We start from the raw sequence: 15,666 nt of genomic DNA, 5'->3' as shown, positions 1-15,666 counted from the left end.
CCTCCCCCCCCCACACCTGTACCTTCACGAGATAATCCAATGCCTACCGCCCAAACCCAAGTTGTGACGAGTAGCTACGAGGTAGGCGAAAACCACAAGGCCTGAGCCAATTTGCCAAGTGGGAAAAACTCCTACCAGGCCCCAATAGGCGACCAACCGTAGTCCATAGCACTGTCACGAAGAAACCCTGCCTATGTGGGGGAGGTGGGTGGGAGAAACGCAGTTGTTGAATCCAGAAAAGAAGCAAGGCAGAGTCCCTGCCGCGCTCTTGTTCAAATAGGCGAGCCGCGCCCCCCGAGCGACCTAATTGGCTGTGCTAGGGGCGCGCCGCGGCAGGGAGATGACCAATGGGCTGGGGGGGAATGCTAACCATTCCCCCCCACCACGTGAAGGCCTCGTGGCGCCCACAACATCTCCTCCCCCCGAGGTGGGGAAGAGACTTTGGTGAATCAGAAATGAAGCCCTACGACTCTGTAAAATGTTAAATAAATGAAGAACATTGCAGTCGTTTGGACACACTCCTATATTGATCTACAGTGAGAGCAAGTAACTTGTGGCTCCTCAGATGTTGTTGGACTACAAACCGCCATGTAAGATCTTAATTAGTATCTGTTTTCAAGTGATCTGACAAGTGTCCATATCTGATAAATAGTATTTTAAATCTTCTCTCCATAGTTAAATCGTTGTCTTGTTTGGTGGGTTAGACAAATTTGCCTTGCTAGACAAATTTAATTCGTTCTGACAGTCAATTCATCCTACGAAAAATTCGTCTTGCAAGGCACCGTTTCCCATAGGAATGCATTAAAAGTTAATTAATGCGTTCCTATGGGCTCCGGGGGACTGACGGCAGTGGCAGCGCTTGCTCGCTTGGCTCGCGGAAGGCAGGCAGGCAGGTGGCAACAGCCCCGGAGCCTTACCGGGCTGTTGCCGCCTGCCTGCCTGCCTTCCGCGAGCCAAGCGAGCAAGCGCTGCCACTGCCGACGGCAGTGCCTGAGCTGAAGCACAGCAGCCGCTTGGCTCGGGGAAGGGCACTTGCTCGGGGAAGGCAGCCCCGGGCTGTTGCCGTCTGCCTGCCTGTCCTTGCTGTCGGCGGTGGGGGGGAGAGGAACGAACGGAGAGAAAGGACAGCTTTCTCTTCTTTCGTTCCTCTCCCCCTGCTGCTGAGCGTGCACAGATCCCGGGGTTTGGAGAAGCACTGAACCCCGGGATCTGTCCTTGCTGTCGGCGGTGGGGGGGAGAGGAACGAACGGAGAGAAAGGACAGCTTTCTCTTCTTTCGTTCCTCTCCCCCTGCTGCTGAGCGTGCACAGATCCCGGGGTTCGGAGAAGCACTGAACCCCGGGATCTGTCCTTGCTGTCAGCGGTGGGGGGAGAGGAACGAAGGAAGAGAAAGGGCTGCTTTCTCTTCCTTTGTTCCTCTCCCCCCCCCCCCGCCCGACAGAGCCGGCATCTGTCGGGCTAGGCGGCAGGGGGGCGGAGGACCCCTTCTTCCCACCCTTTGTGTTCCACTGGTCTCTGCCGGTTGCCCCTCACTGCTTGCGGCAACTGGCAGAGGACCAGCAGAACACAAAGGGGAACCAGCTGCAGCGCGGAGAGAAGGCAAAGGAAGATCAGCTGACAGGCGCTGACAGCTCATCTTCCTTTGCCTTCTTCCCACGCTACAGCTGGTTCCCCTTTCGCTAGAGGAATAACCCTGTAGGTTTTGTGATCAGAGGTATTTATGGCCACGCTTCGCAAGATGAAGTGGCAGCCATGGAAAACCTCGTCGTCTTGTGAGGCAACCTCTGATCGCAAACCCCATTCATCGAGCAGGGCATTCATCTAGCGAGGTACCACTGTATGCTAATATTTTAATCCTGAGGCCCGGTTAACACTTATGACGTTCTTAACTTCTTGAGACATTGCAAATCTGTACATAACTTCTAGTTCTGCAATCTCGTCATTAGGATAGAGGCTAAAGGATTACCTTCATATTACCTCTCTTAGTAAAGTTGCATAACTGCTCATGCCTAACTATCCATTTAAGTTCCCGATGGACAAATTCTTACTTGAGCTGCCTAATTCCCAGGTCCTGATGGAGCTCTCATACCTAGATGTGACTCCAAGCCAGTTAATGTATTTCAGAAAGGCTGTGCCCATATTTCCACAGAATATGGACTGCATATTTTCTCAAAATGTTAATGTTTTGGGTAACATTTGAAATGTTACCCACTCAAGCGGCTCTAGAAGTAGACAGTGGGAACTCTTAAGACTTGCAGTCATTGAGTTCTCTTTATTTTGAGTTCTTATCACAATTCCATGAAAAATGGAAATAAATAAACCCTGTATTTCTAATGGCAAAAGAATTCTAAAGGACAAAGAGGGATAAAATAGACCTGATAGACATTAAGAAAAGGCTGGATACTGTTTCTTACATCAATACTGAGTGTTTTGTTGTTGTTTGGTCATTTACTCGTGTCCAACTCTTCGTGACCCCATGGACCATAGCACGCCATAGCACGAGTGTTAAAGGTAAAGGGTAAAGGGACCCCTGACCATTAGGTCCAGTCGTGACCGACTCTGGGGTTGCGCGCTCATCTCGCATTATTGGCCGAGGGAGCCGGCGTATAGCTTCCAGTTCATGTGGCCAGCATGACAAAGCTGCTTCTGGCAAACCAGAGCAGCACATGGAAACGCCGTTTACCTTCCCACTGTAGCGGTTCCTATTTATCTACTTGCATTTTGACGTGCTTTCGAACTGCTAGGTTGGCAGGAGCTGGGACCAAGCAACGGGAGCTCACCCCGTCACAGGGATTCGAACCACCGACCTTCTGATCAGCAAGCTCTAGGCTCTGCGGTTTAACCACAGCGCCACCTGGGTCCCTCCCACACAAGTGTTAAGTTAGCACTGTTTAAAAGTTGCTTTTACTTGTCAGATTCAACCACTTAACGTGACCTTTGCTAATTCAACTTTTAGTATAAGTGTATTGGGTGAAATTCCTAAAGCAAAATCAAACCCTAAACCAAGTAGCTTTTGCCCTACAAGACTGAACTACACAATTTTGTATTCATCCTTAGTGACCTGTCTTTTGTTTTAACTTCTTCTGCATATCCCTTAAAAACCCCGAAACCCTCCTTACTAAGCTTGTATCTTGATTGCCATTATATTACCACTGAAAGCTGCAATCACATTTTAAGATGTGTCCCATTTCACTTTCTCATTGGAGTTGTTTATGGTTGGACCTTCTTGGGCTCCTTTCCACAGTCGTATATACCTTGTAATGGAATCCTGCCATGGTTTAAATCCTGGCTCATTTAGAAGCTACTAACCACAGTTTCCAGTTCACAGGAAACTATGGTTAACTGCGGCTCTGTGACTTATTTCTGCACTTTCCTCAACCAAGGAGCAAAGGGGGTGCAAGGGGGTGCGTATCCTGGCTTATTTAGTCATTATTCGATTGGGTCAATTGGACAATTTGGTTTGGAGCAGGGTAGTTTCAGGGTGAAGCAGGAAAATATGCCATGACAGAAGAAGGCAACAAACTAGAATAAAGCTAAAGTAAATTAACTCCACTGAGGGGAGGTAATGAAAAACAGGTTTTTGAATGTGCTCCAACAACCCTGAAAGTGAGACACTGAAATAATGAGTAAATGATAATCTGAAAACAAAGAGAGGACTACAAAGGATTTATTTCTGCTATTGGATTTTCTGTATTTTGGATCACATTAACTTGACAACCAACTGCAGGTATTGCTATAAGGTATTGCTTATTGCTGTATATTGAAGACTTATTGCTGTATTGAATCTTCAGAAAATAATCACTAACAGAATGCTGGGATTGGCTTCAGATGTCATGCTTAGAGTAAACCAACTGAAATCAATGGGATGTAATGGGTTTACTGAAAGTATTTCAAAGCCCTTTATCATTAAACTTGTGAATTTGTGAGCCAAATTTTTTAATTGGTTGGTGGGCTCAGGATATACAACCTAGCACAGGGCATGGCACAATTTCCCCCCTGCTTATTCAATGTTATTGCCTTCATTAAATGTTTCTTGAAGAGTCGTAAAATAATTTAAAGATAATTTGCCTTTCTGTGCATTATTTATAAAATATTTGGGTTGCATGATCTTTTGCCCCTTATTTATAAGAGAGAAACTGAGACTGGGCTATCTTTTGGGAGTATGGAGACTATGAAACTATACAAAGTTGACCTCATCTGGCTTGGAGATGCTTCTGCCGTGTTGTGGCAGTTCCCCTCTTTAGTGAAAACTGCTTCAACTCATCAGTGCAGTGCCATGGTAGTGACATTTCCCTGGCATCCTTGCCGTTTGCTAGGCAGTGGGTCTGTGAGGAAATATTTGACAGATCTCAGGCCCTGTTTGATAGCATTTTGTTCCGACAATTCAGGATTGTGGGCTTTTATGTATCCACACTGGGCCAATTTAAACTCTAGCCATGAAATCAATGTTCAGCGTTGCTTCACAGCATGTTCTCATGGAAGTATTCTAAAAGGAGCAACCTATGCATTTTATTGCAAAATTACACCTGTAAACCTGTAGAATCCACGAACACTCTCACACAATTAACATGGCAAATTCTGACACTTTGAAATGCCTGTTAGTGAAGAAGGATGACTTGGCATATTAGCAAATAAATAAGTGAGTACAAATAACAGCCCTGTGAATATGTTTTCCTTAGCCAGGCAATTATTATAGAAACTTGTACATTTGCATAGGATCGAATTACTAGAACATATGTGAACTTTTCAAAGGTATTTTGAGTATCTGAGAAAAGGGGGGTATAAATCTAAATAAACAGCTTTTTAAAAAAGTAACACAGTAGTGTCCATAGGCTCCAACTCATAGGGCTGAGGTGTCTTCAGCCCCCCAAATCTGTTGGGATGGGACTGAGGCTCTCCTCCTCCCCAATCTTGAGGGGTCGGGCCTCGCAACACCAGGCCTCAGGGGGTGGCAGTGGGCCTTATGGCATGTGTGGCTCGTAGGTTGGACAGAACTTGGCGCCTCTGGTAGTGTCACCTGCAGTGTTGTAATCTGAGAATCAGGGCCGGCTCTAAGGCAAGGCTGGGTGGCGCAATGTGGCAGGGCGCCGGGCCGCCAGACAGCCGCACCGCGAAACGGTGCGGGGTGCGGGGTGGAGGGATCTTAAGATACGCTTAAGACGGCCCTGCTGAGAATGTTTAGAGAATGTTTAGAGAGGAGCCACAGCTCTGTAGCAGAGTTTATCCTTTGCAAGTGGAAGACCACAGTTGTCCCGTTTTAATCTCTAGCAACTTCAATTAAGAAAAGAGCTCGGGTAGGGAAATACGTTCTGCCTGAGAAATGGCCAGTTCATGCAGGCCAGAATCATTGCTCATTTTCTCATTGCTCAAGTTATTCTTTTGTTACAGATGATTCAGACTATCAAGACACTGATAGAAAATGCAGATAACGTATATGAAAAAATAGTCCAGTGCCAAAAAGCAGGTAAGGGACACAACTCTTGTTTTTATTCAGCATTCTGCAATGGGTTAACATATTCTACTAAAAGTGTAAAAATAGTCGCACATCAGTAAGTAAATTACTTACTTTTTGGTTTTTGTGTTAAAGATTTTAGGAGTTATGTGAGAGTTATGTTTCTTTGATACATGGAACATTGCTGCTGATTACTCTGTTCTTTCATTTTTCATTTCAATTTACAGTGAGTAAAAAAATTACTTTTTGGCTGAGTGAAACGTTTTTGGCGAGTGATTTGCCAAAGGTCTCACATTAGCCTTAACTCGGAAAAGAATCAAGATTTGCCTCAGTCTGCCAATGCCAAAATCTAAAAGCGTTAACTGGAACAAGAATTAAATGAGCAGCTTTCACCTGACAGGGAAGTTTAATAGCATTTAAAATCACATATAATATTTATAATACATAGTATACAGCTTCCCTGTCTCAATTATTTCCATCTTTTATTTGACAATGAAATAGTGAAAATATAGTGTGCTGGCAGGATTTCTCTAAGGATGGATTTATGCCATTTGGAAGCAATGTATATACAGTGGTGTGGGTTGCGAGCCAGGGGATCTCACAGTTATAGGTCATTTATTTTCTACCTATTTTTGTTTTGTTTTGTTTGTAAAGCAGAAAGTAATACATGTCTTGCAGGTGTAATTACATTTTTTAGGACTAGATAGGAATGCATTTTTTGCAGGTGAGTGGAACAGATGAAGATCTAATTATCAAAGTGCTGGAAATTAATCTGCAATTGATATCATTGCATTTATCACAAAGAAAACAAAGATGTTTCTGTTGGTCTAAACGCCATGAAAAGCTTTATACAGTGGAACCTCGGTTTATGAACACCTCGGTTTATGAATTTTCGGTTTATGAACGCCGCGGACCCATCTGGAACGGATTAATTCACTTTCCATTACTTTTAATGGGAAAGTTCGCTTCAGTTTATGAATGGTTACTCCGCGGACCGTCTGGAACGGATTAATCCACTTTCCATTACTTTCAATGGGAAAGTTCGCTTCAGTTTATGAACGCTTCAGTTTATGAACAGACTTCCAGAACCAATTGTGTTCATAAACCGAGGTACCACTGTAGTTAGAACTCTTCCTTCCTGCCTGATGAATTGTCTAGGAAGGTTGTGATCTTTAACCTTTACCTGTGAGTAAGCCCATTGGGTGGTATTCAGTACTAGTCCTACTCAGAGTTAATGGACATGAACTTAGGTTCATTAATTTAAGTGGTTCTACTCTAAGTAGGAACCCATTGAATTTAGCAGAGTAGGCAGGCACAGGATTGCACTGCTAAAGATATCAGTGGAATTGCTTATTACCCCAACTAAGCAGTCTGATTAGCACATGCACTTTGGAGGTGGTGTTCTGCCTTCATGGGACCATTTCTTTTTGTCAGCGTGAAAAATGATGTGGTCCTTATACACTGAAGCTCCTAGGGACTGCTTCATATGACAGTGTGATTTACGATGTTTCTGCAACATGTTCTAGTGCATTAGTTTGTTTTGCGATGCTTTCCCAAGAGGGATTATAGCTTTTGTTAACAAAAGTACAACAGAAATAAACCATTTCAGAGATTTATAGAGTTGGAAGGGACCACGAGAGTCATCTAGTCTCAACTCCCCCTGTGATGCAAGAACCTTTTATCCAACGCGGGGCTCAAAACTCATGACCCCAAGATTAAGACCGACTGAGCTATTGTTTGTGGTATAAAAAGTTTCCACCACGATGTTATGGGATGTGCACTGATTGGAAGTGAAGCAAAAATTTTGCATGCGCAATCATCATAAATGGGCAATAGAAAGGATGTCTGATCCTACTAACAAAGTAGACTGTTTCCCAGGCATTTTCAGTAAGACATGTGGTAAACTGTTGATTTACGTACAGTAGTTGCAGCATGGAGCCCACAGTGCACAAAAGCCTTCAATGCTGTAGTTGGGGAAGTGGTGGATGCAATTGTTGAACTGGGTGTGCGTGTGAAGTCTGACCTGCTCCATGCTCAGGTTCTGATTTAACAGGCCACTGTATATGGTTCAATATTAACCTATCAAATATTTGTATTAATAAGTAACCTTGGTCTGGCTGATAAACCTCCAGTGTTTAGTTACACTTATGTTTGTTTTGTGCAAAAAAAAAAATGTTGCTGGATATTTTTTGCACTGCATTTAATTATGGCCAAGTTGTCTTTGATGAAGGAGGAAAGAGAAGTGGTAGATGAATATTTTTGACATAACATCCTGATTTTGCAAATTCTTTCAGGAAGCAGCAACCTTGACTTGCATTTTCAGTCCCACAAACACATGGGGGTGTAACTTTGTTTGCAGTGGAATTTTCCCATGGGCTGTGTTTAGGATTAAAATCCTTCTGTGTATCTTTGTCTATGCAGACACATGAGTCTACACTGATCTCTACTAATTTTTTTAGGTAAAAGGTACAAGGTTTTACCTTTGCTCTAGGGGTATGTGCGTGTTTGTGTTGTCCCACCTCAGACTTCAGATGGAGGTTCACATGAGTGAATCCTCCATACAAATTAATTCCACATAAAAAAAACTAGAAGGTCAGGTAGAAAAATTGCAGCCTAGTCATCTCCCTGACAAGTTAATACTTTTATACATAGTATTTAAAAAAGTGATTTCTCAGTGTCTTAAAGTGGTATCCTCAGCTCATCAACCAGGTAAAGCCATCTGCATAGAGCTATTATTCTGTTTCTTTGCATCAGAAAGATATTCTCCTTGTTAAGACTTCATTTCTTTTTCATATACTGTATGCTGTTTTATCAACTATTCATTCCAGCAGTAATACTCTTTAGCCAAATGGCAGCCTTCTAGTGTGTTTCCTGAGGCAATTTATCATTCATGCTGTTTGACTATTTTGCCTTTTAGAACCTTTCTAGACACTGCCTTGAAACTTTCAAGAATACAGTTCTAAAGGGGAAAATATTTTAGTCATCTACAAGGGCCCTGAGATTGCCCTTTATTTATTTGCTTTCCTCTTTTGAAATTGGAAAGATTTGTAAGTCACTGTGTTTCAGCATTAATGAGCTGTCATCATTAACTGACACCTTGTTTAGTTGGTAGAAGCCAAGCGTATCAGATCCAGTATGTATTAATGCAAAAATAGTTAATGCCCTATCATGTTGTATTGCTTAGCAGAGACATTAAGAAAAGCGGCATCACTAGGTGAACCTCCCTAGCCCCTTGTGAAAATGAGATTATACTCAGTTGTGATCCCTGTTATTTTGTGTGCTCTCTAATCATTGTGCTGCAGCAAATCTTACATGACTTAATATATAGTTGGCAGAGATTCCTTGTATGTATAAGGTATCACTTCATTTTCTTCATATTATCTTAGGTCAGTTTTGTTTTTCCTTCCCCCAGCGATGGAGTTCCACGAGAACTTACAAAGTATAGGAGCCAAGGAAGGTTTAAAGGAGAGAAAGCTACAAAAAGCAGTGGAGAGCTTTACCTGGAATATTACAATCCTAAAGGTATGTCTTTTTAAAGTTGAATACTTTTTGAAACATAAACCACCATGCTTAGGCCATTACCAACAATATGATAATTAACGGTAGGTAGCCGTGTTGGTCTGAGTCGAAGCAAAATAAAAAAATTCCTTCAGTAGCACCTTAAAGACCAACTAAGTTTTTATTTTGGTATGAGCTCATACCAAAATAAAAACTTAGTTGGTCTTTAAGGTGCTACTGAATGAATTTTTTTATTATGATAATTAACATTACACTATCACAAGTGTGGTTCTACTGATTACAAAGTTTGACGATACTTAAAATGGAAATGCTGTCCTTTTGTTGAATTTACAGAAACATTTGTGTCTTGGATATGAACAGTATAGCATCACCCTTTATTAGTTAAATGCAGCTGGAATACTTGTCTAGTTTTAGCCACAAAGACATAGGAATAAAAACTGCACAGATGATAAAGGGTGGAGAACATCTGGCTTTCCAGATGTTGCTGGACTACCAGCTCCCGTCATCACTGGCCTTGATATCTGGGGCTGACAAGAGTTGGAGTCCAACAGCAACAGATTCAGTGACAGGCAGCAACTCTCCAGGGTCTCAAGCAGAGGTCTTTCCAGGGTCTCAAGCAGAGGTCTTTCACATTGATGTGTTTAGCTGACCTTCTTCGCTGGAGATTCTGCAAATGAATAATAATAATAATAATAATAATTTATTATTTTTATCCCGTCCATCTGTCTGGGTTTCCCCAGCCACTCTGGGCGGCTTCCAACAGAAATATTAAAATACACTATTAAATATTAAAAAGCGATGAAATGAATGCAATGCAGTGAAAATCAGTGTGGGCAGAGGCCCTATTGGGGACAGGCGCTCCTAGGTGTCAGGTGCACCTGCAAGAATGAAGAACTACAGATAATCTTCAGGATTTTCCGAGTAAGCTATTCCTGAAGTCTCCTTTGCATTCAGGGCACACAACCTTAGTATCGACCCTCAACATAACTCTTCTTTAACCGTTTCAGCTGCCTTGCGCACAAAGGCTGCTACTTCCCTACACCTGTAAAAGATCACATGTCTAATAAAGGCCACTGGCACATGGAATCAATGGCCCAGAGGATATACGTTGTGTCATATTTAGACTCTGCCCTTTGACACATGGAACTTGTGCAAATAAAATGAGGTCCTCAACAGCAATGTGAAGTAAATTACACTTAGAGACCATTATAGCCATGGCCAAACCATTAAGCTTCTTGGTTGAACCTCTGATTGCTATATCCACACCTCAGTAACCTCAAGACCAGGGGTTAGCATACTTTTTCAGCAGGGGGCTGGTCCAATGTCCCTCAGACCTGGTGGGGGGCTGGACTATATTTAGGAAAAACAACAACGAATTCCTATGCCCCACAAATAACCCAGAGATGCATTTTAAAGAAAAGCACACATTCATTCTACTAATGTAAAAACATGCTGATTCCCAGACCATCTGCGGGCTGCCGGATTAAGAAGGCGATTGGGCCGGATCCAGACCCTGGGGCCTTAGTTTGCCTACCTTGCTCAAGACGCTATAAAACATACTGATTGTTAGGCACTCCCTGGAATAAACATGGTGGTTTACTAGTTGATTTAGAGTTTGCTTGGCCATATTTGAGATGGGGAAATGATAGACATCAAAGAGCATTGCACTTTTTGTTTCTTTAAAACAGTTATTTAAAAGAACATTGCCAATGTTGTTGGTGTTCCTGTTTCAATGTTTTCTTTTTAAAAACTTTCTAGTGATAGCAGGATCCCCCGTTGTCAGACTATAAAATTGGCATCATAAGCGCTTTTTATGTGACGTGGCTAGGGCTCTAAAGAGGCTCTGCGAAGCTATTAGAAATCTGTTTACTTCTTTGAAAGGAAGCAGCTGAATTAACATTAATGCAGTTAGGAAGAGAAAATTAAATACTTTGCCGTTCTTTTGAAAAGTATCAATGGTACTTAACGAGGTACACAGGAGAGAAAGTATTAACATCTTTTCTTTTTTAAGAGCTGCATATGCTTGCTTCACACTTCTTCTCTATGCTTAACTCCATCTTAAAAAATTTGCTTTACATTTTGCATGAATTTAAAATCATATAATAAACAAAGCTTTTTTTCATATGGAAGTATACAATTTAAATGCAGAGTTGTTTCCATTTGTTATCAGCAATGTTTTCCATTCAGCAAAATGGAAGAAGTGGCAAAGTTAGTGCAGCTGCCTGCCTGTAATTCATTCCCCAAACAGATTTGCCCACCGAGTAACTCATCTCTGCCCTAAACTCTGGAATCTATTTTAACGACATCACATTTCATGGCATTCTCTCTCTCCCACACACTTTTTGAAAGCTTTCCTTCAGTTTTTCAAAAATACAGTTTCATCTCACCTCCTCTCAGCTTCATTCTTCCCACTCACTAACTTGTCATAGAATTCTGTTGTAGAAATAGAATACAAACTGTAAACCTCATCTTAATTCCCTCCCACACATCTCAGCAAAGCAGCCCATCTTTCCTGGCCTCTGGTGCTGCGCCAGCTGTGGAGAGATGGACAAAGTGAGCAAGTCATTTTAAGAAAACTGTTTGCCCTCCTAAGATACAAAAACTAGCAATTCATTTACTAGTAATATTTCAGAAAGCAACATGTTATTTATCAATTTACCTCTTGGAAGCCATTTTGGCATATAAGTAATTTACAACTATAACATCCTTAATTAAAATGTACGTACAATTAAAACAATTTAAAAACAAACAAACCACAAGGTCAATTCAGGGAAATGTTTGCCTAAACAAGCACATTTTTAGGGACTCTTGTATTTCAGTAGGGAGTGTGTTCCACAAGCACTGGTGTTACCAGTAAAAAAAGTCTGCTCTGCGTTACCACAGGCTAATAATAATCAGGCCTTGAAGAAACTAGCCAGATTCCATTAGCCGATCACAGTGCCCTTATGGGACAGTGAATATGCCATTTGTGGAAAGTGTTATTAAATTATTTCCCATTAAAATTAACTTGCTCACCTTTAGGAACAGGCCTTGGAGCTCACTCAGTAGCAACTGTTCTCTAGAACCCATATATCAGCCTTAAGCTTTTTGATCAAAGACTTATTTTGGAGTTTTGATGGATGTGGCTATGCCCTTCTTGAAGAGAAAAATTTCTAAGTAAGTGTTGAGTTTTGCTTGGGGTTCCTCTGCAGTTGCTAGCAGCTTCTGAATTTCCTATCAGTTATAGCTCACTTTATTTACAAGTAACAGATAAGCAGACAAGGCAGCTGAAAACTGCTTCAGTTGGGCTTCAGTTCGATTCTAAGCGCTGTGAAAATTGCACCCAGCATTTAATTCAGTTTATTTTAGCAAGAGTCTGCTTAGATTAGTTTAGATTTAAACAAACCAAAGTGAAAACAACATGAACTAAATAAATGAATCTGTGCTGAAGTTCATAGAAATATTTGTGATAAATTACATATGTTTCATCTGCTCTACCATAATGTTTCATATAATTTTTTTTTCCTTTTCCATGGGAATTTTAAAAGGATACCAGTTTTGTTTTGAAAGATTAAAGAATGCCACTGAAGCCAGAGTCCAATGAATGGATGTTCTTCCCTACAGAAAAAAACTCAACATTGACATATGAATATTCATAGGGGTTTTGGTCTTTCTGTTTTATTATTTAATTGGATAGCAATGCAAATAATTAGATTCATAGAATTGTAGAGTTGGAAGGGACCACAAGTCCAACCTCTTGCAATGCAGGAATCTTTCTGCCCAAGGTGGGGCTCAAACCCACAACCCTGAGAAGTCTCATGCTCTGCCGACTGAGCTATTCAGCTAGTGGTGTCTTTCCCAGTTCTGTAAGATTTGCTCTGTATTCTTAGACCATGATTGTATGGTCCAAGCTGATTTTCTTAGAGGAATGCAGTGTCTGACTTATCCTCAAGGTCTGGAACCTTGCCACACTTGTGGTTTTCTGCTCTGCAAAGCATTCCACCCTCCAGAGAAAGTCGGGGGAATTGTCCTAGAAGCAGTTTTCCTTATGCTTGTGAGAGGACTATACTGCCATCCTACCAATAGCTCCACAGAAGTTGCTAGTGATTATTATCAGAGTATCACCCAACCCTTCCTATATGCTTATTTTCTTTACATACAAGCACTGCTCCTATCCCATAAGCCATTCAGCCCATGCCAAAACCGCTTACTTATTGGAACTCCTGTTCAGAACAGGGCTCTCCTGCCTACACCTGGAGCGCTGGCCAACGAAACTGAAAATAACCTGAAGCCTGTGGACATGCACACACGCATTGCAGCTTTCTTTTTTGGAAAGGTAGCTGCTGTCCCTGAGCACTTGGTTCCTAACTCTGAATGTTACAAAGAGGCTCAATATAAAGGCACTGCAGTTGCTGGATCACAAGGAATAATAAACTCCTGATGGCTCTTGGATTCCATCCACAACAATAAAACTTAGCAAAAGTTATTTGCCAAGAATTGTTTGGTGGGAAATATTATTGTCTTTTAAATGTATTCAACCAGTTGAATGCAGTTCAATCCAGTGTGTGTGTGTCTTAGCTCAAAGTAATCTGGTTTTCATCATCATGAACTAGGCTGTGGTACAATGAATCAAGTCTAGAAAATGGCCTCATTATTGATAGTTGTGACTGCTTTTGTTCTTAACAGGGGCAGGCTGATCTTCTCAAAGATGCTAAGAACAAAGCCCTGGAGAACCTAAAGCAAATCCACTATGCTACTGTTTCATGTGGACTGAATAAGCCAGGATCAGAAACAGCCGAGGGTTCAAAGCCCCGTCGAAGCCTGGAGGCTATACCTGAAAAGGCGGGTGAAGAAAATGGAGAATGAAAAAACATTCTCATTATTTTGGAGTTTATAACTCTGCAACCATTGTAGCTGCACAAGACATTTTGCTTTGCACTTACTACTAGTGGGAGGGGAAATCCTGGAATTTTAAAAGCACAACTGGAGAAGCTAATTACAATCCATGAAAACTGTGAATGTACATAGCAATTCTGTGTGCAGAGGCAACTGAATTGTTCTAACATGGAAATAATATTGCTGGCTAAAACACTCTGTATATGTGTAAAAGATGTCATGATTCAATAACCTTGTGCAGAAAAAATATCATTGTCATTCAACAGAAAAACAAATTTGTTTTCCTGACTGGAAATACATTATAATGGCAAGGGAAGGAGCTTTTGTCATTGCTCAGAAAAGTGCCTTGGTTTTTGGGGGAAATCTAGGTGTGCAGTGATTCCTTGATTTAGGAGCAGTGCAGTTCTATAATAGTTTGTTGTGTTAGGCCTGCTGTTGCACATCTAACTTAAAAATCAGGGCTGAAAATGTAAGCAAATGCACAGATTAAGCAAAATTCTATGATGAAGATACTTGGCAGTGTTCAGCTTTGAAAGTGCTACTCTTTTGGGTTTCTTTTGTTGTTGTTGTTGAGCCATAAATAAAAAGGGGAATGTAAATACAAAGTGCTTACTCCTGGCACAGTGCACTGTGGGAGAGCCATTGCATAGAAGGAACATGTGCAATCAGTCAGCCATTAAATGCCTGAGTAAGGTGTATATACCTATTTCCACCTAAGAACATCTGCAGATGTCTACAGCTAATGTAAAAGTGACCAAACTGCAAACAAAATACTGTAAATAGTTTTATCATTTCGTGGAAGTGAAGAAGTAATTCACATTAAAATGTTTTATGATACAATTCCCATGTTATTGGCCTAAAACTGAAGTTCAATTTTTGTTTCGTTTCAGGTTTTTAAATAGCCTTTTTAAACTTCCAGATCCATCAATCTTCCCATTACGTGGTTTTAACATGGATTTGTTTTTCGAAATTTCATACTCACTGTAAGCTGAATATACAAACCAAGATCTGCCTCCTAATGTTTCTGCTAAAAATAATAAAATGGGGTATGCCATCACAAGGTGCAATAAATTTGAAGCAAATGAAGTCAGTTTTAAGAGATTTAAATTGTCTTTTTGTCGCGTGCCAGCGCCAACCCCAATTTTGTTAAAGACAACCTTGATCCAAAATGCCCCAGAGTTCTGTGCACCTCAGAAACGCCATTCCCTTCCAGCAAAGCCTTCTCAATAAAAGATGCATCACTTAAGCCAGTGTTTCTCAACCTTTTTTGGGCCACGGCACACTTGTTCCGTGAAAAAAATCACGAGGCACACCACCATTAAAAAAGTTAAAAATTTTCACTCTGTGCCGCCCTATATTATAATTATGACTGTAAGAAACACTTGCCAAATATTGCTTTCCGGCGGGTTAGTGTTATGTTTTGGCGGCCGCCAGGCTCGTTTGCAATGAGCTTCGGGAAAGAGGAGGAGAAATATTGCTTTCCGGCGGGTCGGTGCAATGCAAATCGCCCTTCTCGTTGCCGCACGTCGCGGCACACCAGCCAGCGTCTCGCGGCACACTAGTGTGCCGCGGAACAGCAGTTGAGAAACGCTGACTTAAGCAACACTGTTAGAATTTCTTACTCGAATGATTTCAGTTCAAGCAGTGCTATTTTTCTGGGAAAATATTCTGTTCTTTTATCATGACAATGGTGCCCACCTGAGATGTGTCAGAACTGAGTTCCAGCTGAAAAAAGCCGTAGGTTCGAGTATAAAAGGTAAAGGTAAAGGGACCCCTGACCATTAGGTCCAGTCGTGACCAACTCTGGGGTTGCGCGCTCAT

General features: G+C 41.6%; 1 protein-coding gene across 6 annotated transcripts in view; it reads left to right on the top strand.

Moving 5' to 3' along the window:
• Positions 1–14,935, top strand: part of PLCL2 (phospholipase C like 2) — a 104,369-nt gene extending 89,434 nt beyond the window's left edge. For all 6 annotated transcript variants that reach the window (XM_035130403.3, XM_035130401.3, XM_088654073.1 and 3 more), the window contains exons 5-7: positions 5,388–5,463; positions 8,864–8,973; positions 13,636–14,935. In XM_035130403.3, the coding sequence (XP_034986294.1) occupies positions 5,388–5,463; positions 8,864–8,973; positions 13,636–13,815 (366 nt within the window). In that variant the 3' untranslated portion in view covers positions 13,816–14,935. The remainder of the gene's footprint in view (positions 1–5,387; positions 5,464–8,863; positions 8,974–13,635) is intronic.
• Positions 14,936–15,666: the final 731 nt, after the last annotated feature.

Source organism: Zootoca vivipara, chromosome 11 (genome assembly GCF_965207765.1).
Source record: "Zootoca vivipara chromosome 11, rZooViv2.hap1.1, whole genome shotgun sequence".
In the NCBI taxonomy this organism is placed as follows: domain Eukaryota; kingdom Metazoa; phylum Chordata; class Lepidosauria; order Squamata; family Lacertidae; genus Zootoca; species Zootoca vivipara.
The sequence above is the reverse complement of the archived record's forward strand: the minus strand, read 5'-3'. Positions and strand labels throughout refer to the sequence as shown.